The sequence below is a fragment of the Toxotes jaculatrix genome, chromosome 8, assembly GCF_017976425.1.
Source record: "Toxotes jaculatrix isolate fToxJac2 chromosome 8, fToxJac2.pri, whole genome shotgun sequence".
NCBI classification, from domain to species: domain Eukaryota; kingdom Metazoa; phylum Chordata; class Actinopteri; family Toxotidae; genus Toxotes; species Toxotes jaculatrix.
Genome location: NC_054401.1, coordinates 3,831,560 through 3,856,020, shown reverse-complemented (window position 1 = coordinate 3,856,020; position 24,461 = coordinate 3,831,560). Strand labels below are relative to the sequence as shown.

General features: G+C 42.6%; 1 protein-coding gene across 2 annotated transcripts in view; it reads left to right on the top strand.

Moving 5' to 3' along the window:
* The first annotated feature begins 8,045 nt into the window (after positions 1-8,045).
* LOC121185529 (ubiquitin-conjugating enzyme E2 E2) overlaps positions 8,046-24,461 on the top strand; it is a 37,841-nt gene continuing 21,425 nt past the window's right edge. For both annotated transcript variants that reach the window (XM_041043743.1, XM_041043744.1), the window contains exons 1-3: positions 8,046-8,191; positions 9,715-9,898; positions 10,915-10,965. In XM_041043743.1, coding sequence (XP_040899677.1) covers positions 9,723-9,898; positions 10,915-10,965 — 227 coding nt within the window. In that variant the 5' untranslated portion in view covers positions 8,046-8,191; positions 9,715-9,722. The remainder of the gene's footprint in view (positions 8,192-9,714; positions 9,899-10,914; positions 10,966-24,461) is intronic.

Sequence of the window (24,461 nt, the reverse complement as noted above, 5' to 3'; positions counted from 1 at the left end):
TGGCCATTACCTGAGAGGTGTAACGTCTCTTCTCTCAAAATCCACTTTCATACCAACTTACATCAAACAAAATCCATACAAGTCCCTTAAGAGCAAATGCCTTTCTGTGTCATTTCAGGAGGATGATTTCACCTGGTAAAACAATTTAAAGCCTCGAAGGATGAGTGAGCATCAAACTATTCTGGGCCAGGAGTTCATTTTTCCATGCTGAAGGCACCGTAAGGGAAGCTTTTAAACATCCAGTCCAATGCTCTACTGCAAAGCTCGTCCCACTTTGAATAGAAAGATGATAGGTTTTAGTGACCTTGGGAAGCTGTGGTTTGTCTCGTCACAGGGTTCAGTCCTGTTTCAAATCAATGCCTCCTGGACCCATGTGCTGCCATCCCTGAGCAGCATTGGACAAAACAAGACCCCCAAGAATCTGCATACACACGTCATTCTTCACTTCACCGCCAAGACATTAACATGACAGCAGCAACCAAGATCACCACACCGGTGAAAATGTACAAGACAAGATGAGAAACACGAGAAAGGGAGGTCTGGTGATTAGCAAAGGTCTCACAGCCCCACCTTGTGTTCAAAGGCAGGAAGTGTGATGCACACACATCTGTGTGGATGAGAAAGCAACAGAGAGAGAGAGAGAGAGAGAGCAATGCTATCCCACATAAAGTCAGAAAAACTGATGAATACACAGCAACACAGATTCCTCAATTACAAGGCAGTAAAGCAGACTCACACAAACATACACTCACATCTACACAAACACACACTCATAAAACTGAAACAGATGCTTATTGTTATGTCCAATTTATTTAGTTTTTTTATTCTACATTTTATCTAACACTTATGCCTGTAAAGCATAATGGATTAACCTGAACTGAATAACAAGCTCACCTGTATTTTGCAGACGGGTGGCATTCTCAGTCCACCACTTTGGTCCAGACTGAAATGTCTCAGCCTGCTCATTTTGTTGACTTTGTGAAATGTCCCGACAACTATTAGAAAGACTGAGATGAAATTTGGTTCAGACATCGATGTTTCCCTCAGGCTGAATTGAAATCAGACGTAAGGAACATCGGCAGGTTTGGTAAACTTGCTTCTCTCTAACTCCACGCCCCCAGATTTTTCTCATTTTCAAACCAGTAGTCATCAGCCCCAACCAACGCTGACTCAAGTTACGCTGCTTAAGGCAATTTACCAGACTTTGTGCAGCTCACTGGAGCCACAAAAGGCTTTACACAGCTTTTTTCACACATGCAGAAGTACTCCTTAAGACCTGTAAACCAACACTGATGTGTAAAATTGACGGAATTCCCCTTTAACTATTACCAGTACAAGCATGTTAGCGTTTAAGCACCACTGTGAATGGGTACAGCCTCACAGAGCCACTAACATGGTTGTAGACTCTCCATCTTGTTTTTCTTTTTGTTTGTTTTTTTTTACTGCCTACTTAGAAAGCAGATCATGTCCTCAGTTTTTAAATGTGCCAATAAGCAGTAAACAGTCAGTTTTACAGATCGTAGCCTGGAAATTTTCGATTGCACGCTGCTGTGCAGAACAGACGACGAGATGACGGTGAATCAGCAGAACAAGCACAACAGATGAATTGTGCTCTTGGCATGAAAAACATTACAGAACGCCAAGTGACGTGGAACAGATTTACTTTTATACGAACAGCGAGTACGTATACAGAGTGCGTGGAATGGTATATTTGGTGTCCGTGGTCTGATTTTTCTCTCCTTGCAGCATTTAGCTCGGAGGAGATTGGGGAGTGACGATAATAAACTTTGGCCTCTCAGGGGAACTCAAGGCTGGTTGATCCCAAAGTTTTTCGCTGTAGCCTGTTTCCAAGTTCCCAAGTTGTACTCCCAAGTGAGTCATCTTGGCACCAAGAAGATTGGAGTTTATCCCAAAAAAAGCATCTAATTTCATTCTATTTTTTTCTTTGTTGTTGTTGGCTTAATTTCAGCTTAAAAGTTAGTTGCCTATGAACCGATCATTCATGCACATTATTACAGATGGATTTCATTCTCTTGCTCTCTCTTTTCCCCACCCGCCCCCCTCTTCTCTCTCGCTGCAACATCTGTGTCAAATCTAACAAATACAATGTCACCCCACTCAAGCACACTTAACACTTATCCATCCAATCTGCAGGCAGGTCCAATAGCAGGGATCAGCCACGGGACTTGCAGACTATTGCTTCTGGATTGGAGCAGGGGTGACTGGGGGGGGGGACTAGCGAACATGGAGTACCAGGTTTTGGATTGTTCCAGGGGTTAAACTTTATCCACAGGATTTCCATCACAAAAGCCTCCTCAGCAGTGAGCAGACGTGACCTTGGGGCCTGCCAGAGACAAACTGAGGAAGTGAATTCACTGAAGCGTCCCCCATTCACGTGTAGGCCTAATAGGTCGCTGTCTATCACACCAAGTACCCGACCCTCGCCCCCACCTCCCCCTCCTCTAACACTGGCCAGAGTCCCTTTATTATGCTGATCTAATGACTGTGGAGGGTAATCCTAAAGACCTTCATTAGAATGAGGGTGGCGTGTTATGCACTCAGCCAGATCTGAGCTGACACTGGGCGCCATACCTGCCAACTTGGGTGAGCTCAAAAGGGCCGCAGCAGTAGCAGCAGCAGCAGCAGGAGTAGCAGTGAAACCTTTTTTTTTTCCATCTTAAAATTTGTCAGTTGATTTATTTTAATCTCACAGTGGGAAATTTGTTTATCACCTCCAGAGATACAAACAGTGATCAATACACTGCCCACACGGGAAGAGAGAAGCGGTAGCAACATGAACTACACAGAGAACAGTTTAAAAACTGTGCTATGGCTGTACAAAAAAGTACATATAAGTTAAATAGCATTTGAAAGATTTGGGCTCAATCATTTTTTTGGCTTTTTTCAGCCTCTGAAAAATGTCAAATCTGTGAAAAGTGGGGATCAAAGTTCACCAAAGTTCAGCTGCTCTGGGGTTTCAGACCCCACAAGGCTCCACATTCATTGTTTGACAGTTGATCTGTGGTTGTTTGATTAATTGCAATGATTCATTTGGGAACATGCACCGCTGAATCACTCGAGTCTCGAGCTCTCAGAGCAGATCCTGTATTCTTACCTGTTTTGTTTGCCTGTGTCAGAATTTACATGCCGTATGTTCCTAAATAAAATTAGTTTTTCACCAAATTGCCACATACATAGGTACACTGAGTCAAAAAAGAAAAGTCCCAATTTAACAAGTGTCTAAAGGAGACTAAAGGTTTGAAAACTTAAGACCGTGGTTACCTGTGAATACAATAATGTTTTGCAATGTTGAAATTAGATTTGATATTGTGATTTAAACACATTTACTGTGCAAAAAGAAGTGGAATGTAAGAGCTAATGTTCTCACCACAGCCTGGGATTTGTTTTACAAAAATATGCATGAAAATTGTGATTATAGTGTTGAGTTTGATCTCACATGGACCACAGAGTAAACGTAATAACTGATTCCTTGCCTAGACATCACAAATACAAACACACCTTTTACATCCTCCAACCAGTTGTTGCCACACACTGTCAGACCTTGTGGCAAATTCTCATTCTATAAATTTCACAGTGAAAATAAACATCCTCGGTCCAATAAATCTCTATGTAAACAAAACGGTGACAGCATGCTGCATTTGCAGACAGAGCCTTTATGTGTTTTATTGATCTCTGAACAATCATCCCACAGGGAGTTGAGACTGTGAAGCATATTGGACAATTGTGATTTATTATTTTTCTGTATTTATTTTATTTAAATAAATTATATTTAACTGGCATTTCACTCAGGGCGAGTTAGTTTCACATTGAGTGCTGGTTTGGAGCCAGTTATTGGACAATTTATTCCTCATAGTTTACGACTGAGGTTCGCCTCAGGCGTTCCTACGGTTCTTGGCGGATTGACTCTAGAGAAGGCAGAAGACAAGAACAGTGCTTCCTGTGAACCATTACCTCTGAATATGGGGTTATTAATCCAGACAATAAAGACTTTAGCTCTCAGCAACGCATGTTTTACATTCACAGTTTGCATTTTAAGCTCCAGAGGGAGAGTTACAGCCATAATGTAGGAAAATGGTTTGGTGTTTTACTCAGAAACAATTTGAGCAACACTGAGGGGTAACAGCAGTAACCTGCCGAGGTGCAGGAAGTATTCAGATCCTTTACCAGGATTGGACAGTAATTAAATCCTTTTACTCAAGTTCTGTACTTATGTACAATTTTGAGGTACTTTATATGTACTTTTCCATTTCTGCTGCTTTAAAGCAGCAGCTCACTACATTTTAGAGGGAGTTATTGTGCTTTTAACTCCACTACTTGTTTGTTGAATTTATTGACTGGCGAATATTGCAGATTTTGATTATTTATACAAAATGTGATAGACAAATAAATTGATTGATTGATTGCCAGTGATGTTTACAGATTTATGCTTCAATAATTATAATTCAGTAATATGATATACATTTTTCTGAAACAGGCTAACGCTGCATATTGAGTACTTTTATTTTTGGTACTTTAAATATGTTTTGATGCTAATGCTTTTGTACTCTAACTTACTAAATGACAGTGTCAGTATTGCCTTAGAAAGAGGAACTAAAAGTATTACTTGCAAACTGAAGCTGCTTATTATTCAGAAACATGATTCCTGTGAATGGTATTATATATTACACTATTCGATTACTATTATTGATTCACTAATGTGGCACTAGCATTTTCCTGTTGTAGCTGGTTTAAGTGGATATAATTTTCGCTATTTTACATAATATTTTATGAGGCCATCATATATTTGTATGTAAAATCTGAAACTGTAAAGTCACTAAAGCTGTGAAATAAATGTAGTGGCGCAAGAAGTGTAATGTTTCTCTCTGAATTTGAAGTGGAGTAGAAGTATACATTAACATAAATCTGAAATTCTCCAGTGAAATGCAAGTACCTCCCACTCTGTACTTAAGTAAATGTCCTTAGTCACATTCCACCAGCATCATTAACACATCAAAGATTCACAGTAATACAAGGAAATAGGAACATGTCCAATAAAAGTACTGTTTCATGTGGTTTACATTTTGCTCTCATTAGTTATAAAAGGTGTCACATTCTCCTGGTTCATATTTTTCTGTCTTGTAACCTAAACTACACGATTTCTGAGCATTTAAAATTCTTTCACATTCCCCTGCCTTAGCACAGAGCAGGGCCCCCGTAAGCAGGACTTAATGTGAATTGGCAGTCATGTGGTTGCAGTTATCTTGTGTTAGCTGTTTTGTATTAAGCATAATAAGGGCCATCAAATGCCGGTAAAGATACCACTTGTGGACCCTCCACTGAGGACTTTTCACATGTCACAGGATGACAATTACATGTAAATCAGACGAGTGAGGAATGTGAAAGTTGAAAACAAATGTTTTGGATTAGATCGGATGGAACTTTAATGATCCCTGTGGGGAATTTGGGCTATTACAGCCAAAAAGACTGCTCATCAAAGATAAATACAGGACAACAAGTAAAGACCACTGAAGTACTTTTCAGGGTACTCGATAAGATTAATAAATGAAGATGGTAGATACACAGATGTGACACAGATGTGGACGTGTTTATTGTTATCATTTCACACTTTTCTGGTTTGCATATTAACAACCCAGGGCCTTTTGCCTAAACAACAGTCTATATTTTTAAATATTTATCATGTGCATTTCATTTACTCATGTTTAGAAATTAGATTCTACAAACCTACAAAACTGTAAACAGTCTTTGTCAAAAATACAGCATCTTCTGCATGTGTTACCAGAGGCACACTGGAAAAAGTTTTCCGTTCAGCCTAAAACAAACTTACTACACAGATTTCAAACAGAAGACTATTAGGCCACGCACAGTTAAGGCTGTAAAGGTAGCACCTCAAGGCTGTAATTTAATTTAATAATAAGAGATGTGTCTTGTAATTCAGCAGTAAATTGAAGCATCGAGGTGTGTTTGAACTATGATTAGACGAGAGACAGATTTTCTAAAGAGTGTAATTATATACACATCACAATGAAGCAGGTTTAAGGCCATTAAAAGTCAGCAAAAGAAAAGAATAGTTCCTGCAAACTGGATCCACTCTCGTTTTCTTTTACTTTTATTTAATCAGAGAGACCATTTAACCTGAAGCAAAGTGTGGACGGGAGCTGGCGTTGGAGATACAGCGTAAGTGTTTTAGTGCTTTGTGGGTGCTCGGCTGAATGGATGGGTGAGTGAGTGTACACAGTTTCACAGCGAGCGATATTGCACTTACTTTAAATATTCCATGAAAGTGCTGCGGTAGCACAGCGTTATTTGAACTAAGAGAATCGTTGAGCAAAGTATCTAATTCATGCATTGACTTTTCCAGCACAGTTAGAAATTCACAGAGCTGTTTCTTGGTTTGCGGCGCTCAGCTCACCAGCCTCCACTTGGTCGATAATATTGTTCTGCCTGGTGTAGAGCTTCAGGTCCTGTTTACATTTGTAACACCAAAACAGACAATGTTATTGTGTTGGAGTGCTGCAGGTATTGATGGATAAAGTAGTTTAACAGAGCACAGTGAAAATATCGCAAACCTCTCTGTCAAAAAAAATGAAGATTAACGTCATCCTTCGACAGACTTCATTAGTGGGTCATTAAAATTTTGTGCAGATGAGCTCAAGTGTAATGTTTCATGTTAATGATGTCCTCTGGCTGATTTTGGGGGTTCTTGTGAGAGCTGTGTGGCTGATAATTACAGCCACATGGTATTTCACTGACACTATGAGAAAATTCAGCTCTCCACACCCCCTCAGAACAATCAGAAATCACCTCAGTGCAGGAGGAGTTTCAGTTCCTCTTTCTAAGACAGTCCTGCCACTGTCATTTACAAGTCTGAGGACAATTATGGCCTTCAGTGTGACTATTTACAGTTCATTGCAATTTTGACCATGGACCATGTTTTGTGCAGGTCTTGCACAGTTTTTATACAAAGCAAGTTTTCACGCCATGATAGAAAAGCAGTCTTAACTCAAGGCCTATTTATGGGCTCTTTTCAGAGCTCACATTTGTGTGCACATACTGTGGCCCAGTTCAACATCCCAAAGTCCAACAAGCATTGATTACCAGTTTCTGACTTGTAAATTTAGCTCATGTCAATGCTGAAGAAACTTGTTTTCTGAAAGCTCCAAAGTATCCAAGTATGCACTTAATAATATTAGAGCACCTGAATACCAAACAAATATGGATGCCTCAAGTCAGAGCCCATCAAAGTCTATCATTCAAGGTAATTAACCCCAAATGTAATGGATATGGTCTTATATGGTCAATGCACAGTATTTCTAACCCTCACACGCCCATATCTGCAATTTTGCAACCCTCTCGAGTTGTTGGATGACGTGAACACTTGCAAGTCATGACATGGGAATCTTTCCCATCTCCAAATATCCATCCCATAAGACGTGTGGCAGTGTGGGAGTGCAGGAGAGTGTGAGGGCTGCATGACGAATGGTAACGCCCTTTGTTAAATCATCTTACCTGAGCAAAGGAATTTCTGTGGACAGTTTAGCATGAGGCTAAAGTGTTGTTTTCCAAACTGTTACTGGACAGCTTCAGAAACCCCGTTCTTGCTGATGTTGGATTATGGGGGAGTCTGTAACATTCACACCCACACCCACTCGTTTGTGTGTAGGTGAAGAAGGGGCCAAAGAGTGTAATTCTTAAATGTAGACATTAAAATTGTCCCCTTTGCTTTGTGCACTGGAACAAGGGAGGAGAAGAAAATGCAGGGGACCAACATTTCCTGCACATACGGACCCCATAATTTCTGGCTACGCCCCATTGCGTGCGGTTTATAGACACCGTCAGTGTATCTGTAGCGGGACTAACGTTGTTGTCTTTTTATTTTTAGTGGGGTTTTTTTTCCTTTCTTTAATTAATTCATTAAGCCGTGATTGCCCTGGCCTTGCGCAGGCTACTTCCCTCGGTGATGCAGCCTACGTGCGCGAGCAGTGCGCGCAGGCCGGGAGCGCGCATGGAGGCGGTCCGGGGCTGCCTCAGTTTTCTGTAATCGCTTTTCTGCTGCTACCTCCAGTTAAATAGCAAGGACACGGGAGCGAGCAGACGGCCGTGTGAGGATATACTTTTTTTCGGTACCTTGGGATTACGACGCGGAATTGCAGCATCGACGGCCAGCCGCCAGGTAATATCGACACACGCATTTAGCCGCCCCACGTAGATTCGCGAAAAGTAAGTAAATGTCCCGTGAAAAGTGTGGTTTTCCAGTGAAGAAGGAGGAGGAGGAGGGAAGGAGAGGAGGGGGGGCGTTGGATGTGTGGGACGAGCCTCCCTTTGTGCCGAGGTAGGGTCACTGCTCTTCAACGCACAATGTGGACACTCCAGAAACGCCGAGGATCCGCACACCCCCCCCCCCCCCCCCCCGCCACTCCCCCCTCCCTCCCCGCTGCTGCTCCACTGGCCCTGCCGCTGACCGTCCCTCCGTCAGCCTCCGCCGTCGGCTGTTCGGGACGAGCCCGGCAGAAACGCCTTCTTCTATGCGTATTTTCACTGACTTTAAAACACAGAGGCCTGTTCTGCTTCCCCCCTTTTTCTTTTTTTTTTAAATACCCCGCAGCGGTAACGCAACGCACCCTGCTTTCCGCCGCCCCCGCCCCCCTTCCCCTCCCCGGCCTCCTAACGTTAGCTAGCTCCCAATAATGTTTATGATCGCTTTTGTAGGACGACTCGCTTTCAACCCCCCCCCCCCCCCCCCCCGATCGACCCTTATTGTGTTTTTCGTGCCCACTGTCGTTGACCTGCCCGGCTTCGCTAAGCTATTAAGTGATGCCTGCTAACACGCAAACATCTTAACTTGCCTCCGTTGTTATTTTCGGGGACCACAATGTCTCCCGCATCGACCCTGGCATCTCAAACGGTTATTGAACCGGGTACGTTTCTATCATCACCGTGAAACGCCCCCCCCACCCTCCCCACCGGGAAAGGCGAGCTGTTCACTTCATCGTTTTCATTAACTTCGTGTCTCTCGGATTGTTTTTGTCTCACAATGTCACGGAAAGCGTCTTTATCTTAACCTCGTCTTTGTCATCTGCAAATGTTTGAATTAATGTTGAACAAAAACCGGGTCAGTGCTCGTTCTCGCGAACAGACCCTTCGTTTTCGAGTGTCTGACCTGTCATTGATCGTATGTGTGTTACTTTCTGACATGGTCACTGTGCAGGGCTATTCACAGCCATTTTATCCACCTACTGGGTCATAACATCGACCCAGAACCACATTATTTCATCTCTTTGCATTTAAATAAAAAGTCATGACACGCAGCATATGGGGTATAAAGTCTGTTTTTAGGCCAGTAAAACCACTTGTATAAAGTCTTCCAAACTATTAGCCTGTGCTGTACAACCCTCAGTAGCTCATTAGGTGAATGGCTTATTATATTCTTCTAAACGAGGGCCCTGTACATCTGTTTCACTGATTTGACAGGTGTCAGATTTGGCTTTGAGAAATGCCTCTTCATCAGCTCACACTTTGCACATTCTGGTCCAGTTTTAGACTCATTGAATCAAACCCGTCTCGCTGTGGCTTCCCTCAGATCTACCCATTTGATCTTATATCGTCTTTATTGACCTCGGGAGTAGAAACTTTCTCTGCCGTGGTGTCTCGCGAGGCTCGTGGGGTGACGTTACTTTCATACGTTAACTTTTTCAGGGCCCACGATGTCCAGCGAAGTGCAGAGACCGGACGACAGCCCCAGCACCAGCGGGGGAAGCTCAGACATTGAACAAAGGGAATCGGTACCACCTGAGCAGGAGCGAGAGCAAGCACAGCCCAAAAAGAAGGAGACCAAGATCTCGAGTAAAACTGCTGCTAAACTTTCAACTAGTGCCAAGAGGTAAAAAAAAAAAAAAAAAAAAAAGCCTGAATCTGGCTCTGGAGAGCAGCATTTAAACAGGGGTTGTTTGTTAAATTAAAGGCCTCTCCGCTTGTGCCCCCAGGGGTGAGAAGTTATATAAAAAGACTATAGTCCCACAGGCATTGTCAGTTCAAACATCCACACTATTCAGCGTGACACTAAACCCACAGAAAGGAGGTAACTCACGCAGCTCGGCACTAGAGTGTCATTGCTGTCATTTGAAAGAGATATTCCCATTCCAGCCTGTTTGTTTGAATGGATTTGCCTCATGCGCTGCAGCGCTCTCCTCTCTCCTACACCGCCAACACCACCACCAACACTTACCTCCACCAGTCTTAGCACTTATTCCCAAAAAAAGACAGGCGATGACAGAATTATGCAACCAGTTGAGCAAAGGGTTGGCTGAGGCCGCTGTGTCTTTTTATAACGGAGACTGATGTTATGAACATCTCCCTTTTGTACGTCTGCGCTTCACTTTAAAAGCAGTCTCTGTGAGTCCCTTCAGCACAACAAGGGCTGTAACATGGAGAGGCTTCACTGTTGTCTCAAGTACTGTGTTTATACGAACGTGAGTTTAGCAGCAGCGCTTGCACCCAGTTGCCCTTCACAGTCTGAATCATCATTTTTGCACGGTTATCTGCTGCAAATGATCAAAGCTGGCGAATTTACCCTCATGCTTGATGCGGCTTTTAATTTTGTGTGTGCAACACAGACAAGTTACAACAGTGAGGCAGATAATACAATATAGAAACTTTATTTGCGTCATTTATATTATGTTTAAGCAAAAATTACGTGTATGCCTTTCATATGGGCAACAAACCCAAGTCATTACAGCCATTTGCACATGGACACTCAAGTGCACATGGTTCAAGCTAAGATCAAAAGATTAATTTACCTCCTCAGTCTGGTTACATGTACAACATAAATGCTTTTATTCTCTCTGGAAATTTGCCCTGCCAGACACACATTTTAATTTCGAAATCTTTCTCTTCCAGGATTCAGAAAGAGCTTGCAGAAATAACACTAGACCCACCTCCAAACTGCAGGTAAGGAGGCGTTATCTTTTCAAAGCATTTCTCTAATAACTCATAAGCCCGTGTGTACAGATGCTCAGACTGTAATGGATGCAGACAGGCGAAATGTGCTCCTTTCAAGGTTTCTTGTCTCTTAAAAAGGAAAGGCCACGCTGTAATGCACTCGCTTTTGTCTCAGTTCCCATTATGCTGCCGTTTGTGTTTTTTGTTTGAGATGGTAATCTCAGGTGAATTAGAGCAAATGTTGCCCATTCCGGTGTGGTTGTCGCTGCTTAATGCACGCTGCAACCGTTTGTTGAAAACGTAGCCTTTTTTAGATGACAGTGTTATGGTTGCACTGAAATGGTGGAAAATGAGCGGTAGTGTGACTTTAAAACCTGTTTCGATTCTCGTGTGGTTCCCCCTCGTTCTGCTGGGGATTTACCACAGACAATGGTTATTGTGTGATACTGCCGCGGCTCTCAGCCCTTTGAGGAAGAGATATGGTCGCGAGCGAGTGGCAGACCACATGTGCATCAGTCTCTCTTGACATGACAAAAGGCTTGCCTTTGGGATGTGGCACAGGAGCCAGCTTTTATTAGCTTAAATAACACAAAGTGACACTGTCATTGATTATGGCTCTGTTTATTACAGCACAATAATTACTCTCTGAATCAGCACTCCAGTGCAAATTAAGAAAGAAAATGGAAGCCGGTCCTTGCATTGAGGACACTTGTGGGAGATGTTGATGTTTTCTGACCATTTTGGATTTGCCATATTCGTTCACAAGCACCTGCTTAAAATGATTAAGGAAAACAGCTTTGTATGGCTCATCTGGCGATTTGGAATTACTACACCCTAGACAGCCTTGTTTATTGCATGAATTAATCACCCCTGCTGGGTCTCATCAGAACCCCGCCATCATTAACGATAAACATTGAGCTAACCTTTTCATTCCAGCTCACAGCCCAGTTTTGTTATTGTACTGGAGGCTAAAAGAGATGTTGTTTTCCTCGAGGACTCTAATCTATTTCAAACCCCCCCCCCCCCCACCTCCCACCTCCCCCAAAAAACTAGGTTGGCTCACATGAAGGATTTAGCTGGAGGACATGAGTAAGTCATTTGAAAGTAAAATAATCGCTAGCGGAAATTTCACAGTCATCGTCTTAGTGGGGAACTAGTTGCCTGGGAAACAATTAAGCTTCTTCAAGATAATCCTTTTTCTGTGTGTGTGTTCCCTTGTTATACTCTAAAATGATATCAAAATCTAATAATGTGTTTTTCTGTGATGCACCCAAATAGATTAGCCGTCTGCTAACAATGACTGGGGGTTCACATGCATCAACCACCAAATTTCTCATGCAAAAACGATCAGCACCATTTACATTCTCGCATGAATGAGCGCACACCGCAGAGCTAGTGTCGCCATTTGTATGCCGCACGCTCCTCGCTCCCAGCCAGGTTAGCCTGAAAGGTTATTCATTTCATTCCCAGCAACAAATGGAGTCACAGACTGTTGGCCCCCTTCAGGAGGCAGACAGAGAGTTGTGTTAAAGAGATTCACTTCGGTACATTCAACAAACGGGGCGCTTATCCGTCTCTCGGCTGAGGAGCCTCTCAGACTCCCTCGCCGCCCTGTCCTGGTCAGAGAGAATTTGCCATCCTCATCATGTAGTTAAAATCTGCAGTCTCCTTCGTCTCACCTACAGTCTCTTCAGCGTAGGCTTCACGGCTGCCGAGGGGCTCCTGCTGCGCTTCTCTCTGTAAAATGGAGAGCCCTGCTTTGTGTCTTTCAGTGTAGATTTGTGCTAAGAGCCAGAATTTTCCATTTAACGCCTGGGAAGTGTTGAGGATCTAATTTAGTGAAACATCTGTGGCAGGAGGTGCCTACTTGATAAGTCTAATAGTACACCCACACCTTTTCTTGTAACATCCATCTAAGGTTACTGTGTTAACCCTCAGCTGCAGTTAAAAGCACAACCTGTTGTTAGGATTACCTATCTGTGTCGATAAATCACTCACTCGCTTACGTTTTTGGGCTTTTCTGTGATGATGAAGAGTCTGTAATATTTAAGCTTAAGTTTAAAAAAAAAAAAATCAATTTCCATTCAGTGTGTCATACTTTTACTGCTATGTCACTACTTGGAAAAACACAAGCAAGTATTTAAATTTGTCTCCAAGCTTTATCTCACTCTCAGCTTTGTGACAGCTCGCTTGTCACCTTGGCAGTTGTCATACATTAAACCAACAGGAACATGTTGAAGCCCGAGAGGATTTGACATGGCAATTATTCTCACTGTCATACCCTTCAAGTATATGGTACAGGCAGCTTGTGCTTTTACACCTATTGATGTAAATGAATCAGGTTTTGAAAGGGAGAGTTTTTCTGCCTGCAAGTTCCACAAATATTGTAATGATCTTACTGGGAATAAAAATTAGATTCGATATACGGAAAGAGGAACACCACAGGCTTATGAGTATTAGTGAATTCCCCGACCCTGAAAAATTCCAGTTTATGTTGTCGTCATCTAAAAGTGTTGTGCTGCTCCATAGACCAGGAATAGGCTGAGCAACCCACAGAGGGTGTTTCAGTTTTGATAAAAACATTGTCTTCTCCTTTTTTTTTTTTTTTTTTTAGTTGACAGTTGTGAACCAAAACTGATCACAGGGATTGTTTTAGCTGCATTTGTTATTGTAGTGCCGTGGCTGTGACTGTTGAGAGCTATTACTATTCCTTCCTTGTAACGCTGATCCACCAACGCCAACATTTCAAGCAGAAATCCAAACAAAGACACCTTGACATTGTTTAAATAACAGCTACTGATGATTTATCTTGCAGTTCTGGACCACTGTGCTGCCTGATGCCTTTCTCTTCTTCTCACAGATGAGCAAACAAACATTACATCTACAATAGAGTGAGAGCAGAATGACGTTCAGCTGCCTAGAACATAATAGTAAATGTCAGGTTTTGGTGTCAACCCGTCTGAATCCAAAGAGAAGGGCATTTTTTAAAAAAGCTGCTACTGTTCACTGATGTTCAGCAATCACAGCAGATTTATCTATTGCACAAGAGGCAGAGATACCTATTTCTCCTCCTGAGGCAGTGCATAGATGGAAATATGAAGTGCAATGCAGCCGCAACCCATGGTGCATTTTGAGTAACAAGTTCACCCCCTTCCCCTGTCAGGTTGTCACGAGTCATTCTTGGAAATGCAAGAAACCACTAACTGAAGTGGAAGTGGAAAAGGAAGAGTTGATACAGCAGGAGAGTAATTTGCAAAACGTAATCACAGAATATTTCCTGTAATGCTTTGAGCGTTGCACACTTTAATCACTTTCGCAGTGTATAAATTAACAGACCTGTATACAGTGGTTACCCTCGCTAACCCTGTCAAGCTTTACTATTCTCACAAAGCACAAAGCTGTTTACAGATCTGTGGCAGATTTACCTATAAAATGTTAAGTAATCTGTGAATCAGTAGGGTTTTGATTTCAGTCAGAAGTAACTAAAGGCAGCTTCTCATTTTTAGCACGCAACTACTGATTTTTGCTGGCTGATATGACAGGTATCGCGAGCAGATCTTATCTCTGTCAGCTCCGTGGTAGAAATATACCTTTCCATCTGACTCTATTTAAAGCGAGAATCCTCTAGAAATGTCTTCAATAGGTACTTGATTGATAACTTGGCTACATGCGTGATATAGTGCTAAAAGGCTTCAGCTGAAAACTTACCATCCTCATCAGTTAATAATCCAAGTATTAGAAATAGAAATAAAGTCCTAGTATTTTAAGAATGACGAGGGAAATAGAAGATGTCTTACACGCAATAGAAAACATAAGCCTCATTACATTCTATGCTTCTCTTTGTCATACATCACCGTAAACTAAATATCTTTTGATTTAGGACTGTTGGTCAGACGAAACAGGAAGTTTCAGGACATCCCCGTGGGCTGAAACACATTACAGCAGCCATTTTTCACTACTGTCTGACACAGTCCTTAGTCGCAGTCCTAGTTAACGGATTGTTTTTCACTTGATTGTAGCATCAGCTGACTATCAGATGTCAATCGTGTATGAGTGCCGCTGTATTACATGACTGGCCTTTGGAACGAACAGCCGTCTTTGGTCCCCTGAATTTTCCCAGTGTGATGTAATGCCCCCACGATGCCCAAAAACAGAGCTGTCACTCCCTGATGATATCATGCAAGCTGCAGGGAAAGCTGTAGGTCTTTTCACGAGACACACACACAGCTGGTCACTCCATCACATGCTCGCTGGCTTAAAGCCTTGACATGAATATGTATCTTCCTCATCCTCATCCAGTTTCACCAAGAATCGAGGCTCTCTTCATCGTAGGTTCTGACCTCTAATTCCCTTCTCGCTGATGGGATCATCTTCATGGCTGTGATGGCTGCATATTAGTTTTGTGCCATGCCCCCGGGGGATTGTGTGCATGTGACACACCCGGCATCATTTTTCACCACGTTACCATTAAGCACAGCAGGGAGGGTTATCAATATTCATGAGGGGGCGTGGGGACAGGGCTGGAGGGAAGGAGGGATGCGCTTTAGGAATACCTCCTGGGTATTTGAATTGATCACTGTTGTGTGCTTGGCAGCTTCGATGGTTGTCGTGGGCAGGATCTTTGGGATGTGTTATCAGTGTGAAGTGAGTGAAACAATGACAGCTACATTTGACCTTGGATGAATCAGCACTAATCGATTTCTTGTTCCATAATCGCTGCCTTTATAAATATTGATGAATTATAGGCACCCGTCTGTGTCTGATGCTGACATGTTCCTGACCTTTAGAGAGGGTTCTGGCCAGTGACTGCAGAACCTGAGAACCTTCTTGAAGGCACCACTTCAGAATCAGAATCAGAAGAATCACCAGGCAGAATAAATAAAAAAGGGTCTTCTTGGTAATGTTGGTGTTGAAGCATATTAAACATTTGCACGTCGGGTCGGAGATTAATGACGGAGTTTGGGCAAAATTGACCTTTAAAGTAGAGGAAATGCTTGTGAAATGAAGAAAAAGGGGGAGCAAATGCTAATTGGAAAAGTTTTTGTAGAATTTACTGAAGTCGCATTTTTTCTGTCAAATTGTTGTAAATAAGGAAGCGGAGAAAGGCTGGGCTCATTAAAAATTTAAAAGCAAATGAATTCCTAATGGCCAAAACTAAACCGCCACTGAATACTTAAAGTTGAAATTTGAATACCACAGAATTATTAAAATATTTTTACTTTAACTGCAGCTAACAGTTTTCAGTATCGACTAATCTGTCACCGTTTTTCTCAGTTGATGGAATAATGGTTTAGTCCATACAATATCAGACAGCAGTGCAAAATGAACAGTTTCAGACTTAAAATCTCAGTGATTCCAACTGCTTATTTGCCGACATGTACTGTAAATGTAGATAAATAAAAGTGCTCTCAAATGGACCATGATACAGGGAGAAATATTCAGTCTTACCTGCAGGTAAATAAACATGTCTTCAGCCTGGTACTAGAGCAGACGGATGTTACAACGTACAGATGGACGGTGCCACACTGGGTTCTGCTGATTTCTTATTGCCACCGTTCTCCTAGTGCAGCTATGAAACATCTGCTGAAAATAATTTTCTCCCCGTGCAAACCAGTCTGCCCTCATCACTTTTCTCCTCTCACAAAGTTTCGAGTGGAAAAGAAATAAATTTGCCCCCTATAGAATGACCGTAACGTATGCTCTCCCTCTGACACCGGCCGGAGTTTAATTTATCCTTATTGTTTTCCACTGCGGCGCTTGTTTGACGGCAAACACGGCCGGCCTTGATTCATGTGTGTCATTGAATTCTCAATGTCCTCATTTGTGAGGTAGTTTTCTGGCAAACATTTGTCCACAGTGTTATTAATGGGTTTGCAGGGAAGCCGAGCATGAAGCACAGCGTGTGGACATTTTGTGGCGGAGTGTTTCCTGTGCGGCGCCTGTTTCACAGAAGCAGTTTAGCTCATTGAGAACGACGGAATGATAATGTGAGGCTGACAGGAACGCGAACAGAGGAATCTTTTGGCAAGCGAACAAATACAGTAACTCATAGGTAAACAATTGCTCTGAGACCCCATTACCCCTGTGACTGGGATCCCAAAACCTGATGGATTTCCCTCTGAAGTCACACATCATACTGTTGCTCCTAACAAGAAGATTTAAAGTGTCCTAATGACATATTTGTGGTCTGGGGGGATGAAATGTTAACAGTCCTAACATTCTGTTAAGTGGTGAAATGAATAATAACCAGTGAATAACATCCCAAATGCATGCCCTTTTTCTCCATGCTGATTTGTGTAACCCGCAGCTTAAAAATCTAGTTACGTTTCTCCACCTGCAAACCTCAGGGCTAATATGGTGTCGCGGTAATAGACCGACAGATCTGGCAGCTCAGCTTGTTCTGATCACTGACCTTTTGGTAATAAGTCCAATCCCTCGGCCACAGGGCCAAATGGCTGCCCAGAGTGCCTTTGTGGATGGAGCAGGGAGGCTGAAGAGACCGCCTCTAATTATGGCTGAATAGACTTCTGGTGCAGGGCAGTGAAATTAAAAATATTAACATCGTACTCTTGACTAATTTAGTTCATAAATTGCAGGAGGCTGCAGTTTTGTCTTGGAGGCAATTCTGTTTTTTAAGGCAGTTTCCTTTCCTGAAGCGCTGTTCCTGCGAGTCCCTGGCCTGCAAAGCCGATTTACATGTCAGCACAAATTCAAACTTGTTTTATTCAAGCAAAGCAAATGTTTCTAATTACCCCTCAACACACATACACACGCACACTTTTACTTCAGTGTTGCTGAAAATATTTATAAAAAGCGACTGCGCTCTACCACGTCACCTGTGATTAATATTTAGGACAATGTGTTCTTCAAATGTTTTTATTGTATGTGTGGTTATAGCCTCATTTTTTCCCTCACTATTAGTTGTTGTGTCATCCTTCATGCTAGGTACACAGCAATACTTTGTTGGCTAAGTGATATTTTTATGACTCATGATGTTGTGCTATTTCCTTTATGCAGTGCCTGTGTATTATGGTAATGATATATTCCCTGCATTATTCATTTTTAGCCAGAGGCAAACATTTGCACTGCATCAGACTCTGGCTGCATGCAGCAGCTCAGATGCGGAGGAGAGGGAAAAATGCTTACCGCAACAAAATCTCTGTTGTACCTCAGAAGAATCTCGCTGAATTAGAAAGGAAGGCCGGGGATAATAAACAGATCCCCTGCTTTATTTACAGCTTTGTTAACATGACTTCAAACCCCAGCGAGGACAGACTTCCTGAGCGAAAGGCCAGTTCTTCAAACCTCTCTTTCGAAGTATACTTCCTCAGTTCAATACTGACTGCTGTTTAGATTGATTGAGCCCAGCGTGCGAGGTTGCCTTCCTGTGAGAATAAAATTGTGTCATTCCCTTCGACTTGGAAATCATGCAGCCACCTACTCAACCATTTCCCCCGTTGCTGGATAAACCGTGCGGTCAGTAATTGCAGTATTCATTGTACAGATGAACAATAAAAGGCTTGATTAAAAAACAAACCATGTCATTTGAGACAATAAAGACAAGAGAACAGAGGAAGGAGGTGTCACCTCGCCTGTTGAGCTGCACAGTAATTGGTCTTGGAGCTCTTTCACGGTCGGGGGGAAAGAAGATTGCTTCATTAAAGTTCCTCTTCTGATAACCGCAGCAGCCGCACTGATAGAAAAGAAGATCTTAACTGAATGACGGCGCCATTAGGAAAAAAAGTGCCTCTGGGGAATGAACTGGAATGGCGAATAATGCAGATAATGGCTTTATTTGTGCTTTGCGGTATTCACAAGCTCCAAAACATACTGATTCACATTCAATTATTGGTTTACTTTCCTGTTTTATTTATCCGCCCCTCGGTGCAGTTTCTGGCTCAGGCAGCTATTTACCTGCTACTGTAAACAGCTCACTGTGTGACAGGCTGCATTGGGAGCACACTGGTTTTTGCTCGTTGGTAATTTTGAAATTCGTTAATTACGATTGCACGTTTTATTTTCTGACCTTTCATATTAAGTTCTGCATCCACTGTCCATGGCTGGAACATACTTGGAAAATACTTTTCTCAGTATATTCCAAAGTCATTTTTTCACAGAATAAATGACTAGATACACAGCTCACAACCAGACACATCAGTTACAGCAGCCTTTTGAGATATTTGTCTGTGGAGCTAAATTCAACACTCAACACTCTTGTGTGTGAAATCAATATCAGCACCCGCTGCAAAAGGTGAAGAAAACACTTCTTTGAAAGGGAGGGGATGTTTCTTGACAGCTTTCTAAGAAGAAGAATGACATTTTACAGCATTTTGTGGTTTCCTCGTAAGTCCTAAAATTTCCCTGATTTCTCAACACCAGGAGAACATGTCACATGGCTGTGAGTGGCGTCATTAGTTTAATATCACTGAGCTACAAATAATGATTTTAAAAACAAACGCCGTCCACATATTCTTTTAATCGTGGACGATGAAACCCGCTCTAAATTGGCTGTTTTTAGTGCTTAGGACAGCGCGGCACGAACACAGCGAGTAACAGCGAGGCATGACGAGTCTTTGAAGCCTTACCAGTGTACTCTTTGGAGCTGTTTCTTTGACAGTGCTTTGCTACCACACACAGTCATTTAAAGCACAGAAGACTGTTTGTTCCCGCTGTTTCCCTGCAACTGTGGTTTTGACTCTCGCATTCTTTAATAGTGGTCGCTTACAGTGTTTTCCTTGATGTAGGAATTGGAAGTTTATTCTGGTCTGTCATTTCAGTTTGCTCTGGAGTGTTCCAAAACAAACGGATATCCATGATCGTTTATCATAAATAAACGTCCTTTTCTATTAAACCCTTAGATGTAATTAGAGTAGATGAATTTACTCCACCTTATGAATTCACCTGTGAGACGCTGAGGCCTATCTCATGACTGCATCTCTTTCATCAGCTTAACCTGAGCCCTGATGTCTGTGACAATTGGCTCTAGGTGACAATAACCGTGAGATAGGTTAGTGATTTTGTGGAGATTAGCCCAGCTGTCATGCTGCAAGATAAAGGTTATCTTTTGGCATTGGCACCAATCTGCAGATTGCCCTGTCTATGAAATAAGGCAATGTGTATGATTAAATGGGCAAAGGGCGCCCTGGTCTCACATACTGCACTGTATCATGGGAGGGAAAGGTCATTCAATATATATGGAAATCATTACTGCTGACTGTGATTATGAGGCACAGCTTGGATAGTTTTCAGGAACTGAGAATGAAAGGTAGAAATGACGAAGTAGTCCTGTGGTACAGTGTCCTCTTTATATTCCGCGTAGAAACTGTTTTCGTAATCCTCCTACTCTGAAAACGGTCTCAGCGGAGTCTCTGGGTTTCAAAGTGTCCAATCTCTCTCAGCCTTGTGTGCAGTGATGGGGTTTTTGTTGAGGTGAAGCACCGAACAAGGTCAGCGTGGGATGCAATTACTCGCTGCCTCTCAGGTACCACAAACACGGCTTTACGACCGAGTCATGCTGACGATACGAGCTGGTGCTGATACTACATTTAGCGAACCGTTATTTCAGGCCACTGTTTATTGTTTTTATTGTTATTTCGACTTTGTCATTTAAGAATCACAAACTCGAGGAGAAAGAACAGACCTAAAAGAAAGGCAGCAGAGTGAATGCGTGGTTACACACTATTTTGGTGCTCTGTTGCGGAGGAAGCGGCCCAGCTGTCAAAGTGCGTTCCTACATGAGCGTAATGTCGGAGGACAGGGTAGTGGCACGATTCTCACGGACACCCGCACACTAATGTATCCCAGACCCCTGAAACAAATGACCCAAATACTCACTGAATCAAGGCATTTGGCTGACAGAGCGCCGCAGATGTAGTGTACACTTACACAGAGGTTATTATTATTGCAGCTTACAACAAAGCCCATAAGTAACACTGTTACACCAGCTAGCGTCATGTGTTTGTGCAGGGGAGATCTGTCTGCTTCAACAGGAGAGCGTTCTTCTGAAGCGATAGAAAGAGACAGGAGTGACATGTAATATTTATCTGCCTGTCGCTCTCAGCTTCAGCTGGGTTACGTTATTGTACGTTAGTTCTTCTTAATTTCTTCACATTGATCCAGTGATGCTGGTTTTTTAGAACGCAGAAACCAGTCAGGAGTTTGCAGCCGCGTATGACAAGACCGAACCTCGATGTATGAAGATGTCAGCCTGTTGGTTTAAAGTTGCTTTTGCAGAATTGTAAATTCATTATAACCCAGTAATTACCTTGAATTGAATCTGTCAGCTGCACAGCATAATATCCTGAAAAGCTATTAACCAGGTTCAAGGAATCATAAGCTATTAAATCCTAATATTAACGCGCATTAATTAAAACCCTTTGAATGGGATCTCATGCAAAAATTGTCTGCTACTACGAGTCTGCAGATGACTTGACGTGGCTCAACTTGAGCTCCTTGCGATGGCCGCACGGCTCACCTCTCCCAGAAATTATTGGCCAAGCGAGAGACTGTCAGATCCTGAATGAACTGGCCCTCAACCAGCTGCAACAAAGCACCACAGGAACGCCCAAGCCGGTGGGGGGAGGAGGTCTCCAAGCAACAGCCAGTGGTGGCATGCACATTCAGCTATTGACTTAGCCTTTATCCACAGCCCTTGTGCGGTTGTCAGATCCCCAACAGCAATCTCTCTGCTGAGCGAGGACCTCTGCCATGCCTGCTCCTCTCTATCTTTCCCTCGTGTCTGAGTTATTATCGCTGCTACAAACTCGTCAGCCTCAAAGGAAGTGAGAATCTGCTTCTGTTGGAGATGTTTGGAAATGGAATGGCTGCCTCTGTCTCTTTCACCATCGTGTCAGTGAAGCTTTAGAAATAGCGTAGCGATAATGAAACGGTTACCTTGAGGTGTGTGTGTGTGCAGCACATGTAATATACGAAATGTAGGCACAAGTTCCACAGAGGGGAGATTGCCTTGAGCAGGGAAAATAGGCACAAGTCTATATGGTTCTGTCAACAGCAGGAAATAATAACGGAGAGTTGCAGAGTCAGGTTCAGTCATCAGCCACATTTAAAAAGATCCACAGTATCTGTCAATGTAATAATCAATCAGTCGGGCTCACACTGCCTGATTACAAGCCCAAAAGGATTTGTATTCAAAAGGCCCATAGACGCACGAGTAAAGGCTGGTTATGCTCAAAATGAATGAGTTTGTGCAGCGTGTCATCTGACCACATCTGAGGGCTAAAGCGTTTGTGGCTCTTCTGAACAGCCTCATTCACAGACAGGGTGAAAAGCCTGCTGTAAAAGAAAGGGATGATTATTTAAATATGGGGTAACGGGGCACACTTGTGGACTGTTCTCCCTCGAAGGCATGTTCCACTCATCTGTAGGTACAAAAAGTGATGGAAGTGTGCATGGCCGTCTTTGGTCTGAATGGCCTCTCTTAACCAAGAACAGCCATGCATTAAAACAATGTAAAGGGATGTGTTGGCGGAGGCCAGTTGCTTCAGACACATGAATTATGATCCTTGAAGTCCAGATTAAGTAACAGACCCGTGAATTTGAAGGCTTGTTAGGCAGTTTGTAACACTCAGACGAGATCTTTACAACTCTGGAAAACTGGCACAGCCACAACAATTTTATCTCTTTGCCACAACCACACAAGGCAGACAGTAGAAATAGGGCTGAATGAGCACTTGAGTGCATACGATTGGCCACTGAAGCGTCCTGCCGGATGATGTTGTGTACAACTTTAGCGAAAATTGAACCAGGTTCAGCTTTTTTTTTGCCGGTATCCTCCGCACCCCCACTTTACCACTGAACTGGCCTCAGTTGAAATGACTGAGGCAGCTGCGTTTTTTTTTTTGTTGTTGTTGTTGTTTTTTTCTGACTGTTGAGATTTTGATCGACTAAGAAATTAGTAGCATCTGCACTTTGGTCTTTGATTGACTACATTCATCTGCAGAAGCAAAATAAATACTGAAGCCACTAATGGACAAATTTAGCAGTTTGTCAAAGAAATCGTGGTGACTATTTGTCTGCCCGGAGTTTCTTTAGTCATGGACAGCCCTTCGAATTCATTTAATGCAGCTTTGGCAGCCTGACATCGTGTGTCAAAACCATCCACTTCTGCTAAAGTCAAGATGGAAATATCGAAATCCTCCGCTCTGATTGAACTTCTGTTAAATAACACAGCAGACGAATGTGAGAACAACTGAATATGAGCAGCAGTTCACAGTGTTGTTTGCCCTCACTTTATATTGTTATGACAGGCTTTCCAAGCACAAGCTGCTGGCTATCAGATGTCAACATCTGTCTCTGTGTGCTTATAAATCTTTGTATGCCTGCCAAAACAAACAAACCCGATGTCGTTAATGTGCCATAATATAAATAAAACTTACTAATATGTTTAATGTGAACACGCTCTTTAACACTTTGTCTGACATCTGTGTCCTTTGTGCAACGAGCACTCTCCATGTGTCCGTTGGAGGTTATCATTTCCTGCAGTACCGCTTGAAAGCGTTAAGCTTACAGAAATGAATGGCCGGTATGTGTCCCCCCCCTCCTCTTACACACTAACAATGTCCAGAATTGTCCCTCTGTGTGCTTTTGTTATTTCATTTTCAAGACTGTCTTTGTGCCTGAAACAACAGAAGTCCAGATTGTCGTGTATTCTGAAGTAATTCCCCAGAGAAGAAGTAATCATAATTAGCTAATTAAAGAAGGCTTAAGAGAGGGGCAGTGTGAAAGAGTGGCAAAGTAGATTAGTGGAAATTTGCATGTGTTGACACTGAAGAAGGAAGGAAATGTCTAATGTCTAATTTCTATTTATGGAGAATGATCTATTGTCAGGGACACACTTGCAAACCTGACGCTTTTTTTTTTTTTCTTAAGCAGTCTGACGTCTGAGGCCTTTACACAGTCACTTTCAGGAGGTCTCTGTCTCAGATTATTGGTTTATCTCTAAGTAAAAGTGAACGGGGATATCACAGCCCTGAGTGAAAACAAATCCTGTGTGACTGCAGTTCACATACACACATTTGTAAGCACATCTGCCAGCAGCTAAGGGCTGGCGTTGAACACAATCCCTGGTAATTACATGAAATCGGAGGGATTGTTCATTGTCCCGAGCTTTGTGATCTGGACATTGTCCCGGTCTCCTCCTGGCCCTGTGCCAACTCAGGGTCTTACCATAAACAACAGTGGGGGGAGGGAACCCTTAATATGGAAATGGTATTAATTACCGGCCCTATACAACAGATGTGACCTCCAGCCTCCACTCAGCGTAAATACTCATCTCATGAAAGACAAATGGTCCAGATATGAATCATTTCCTGCTTTTGGGCCTGAAATATCTTTTTATACAGAAGCTCTTTTTTCTTAGTATGTAAAAACCTTTCTTACCATTTTTCAGTGTATCAGAAATACTTAAGCAACTCAGCTCCCAGCAGCAGGTAATCTAATCTTCTAATCAAAAATTTGAAAGATAATCTAAATCCTTCTAAAATAGC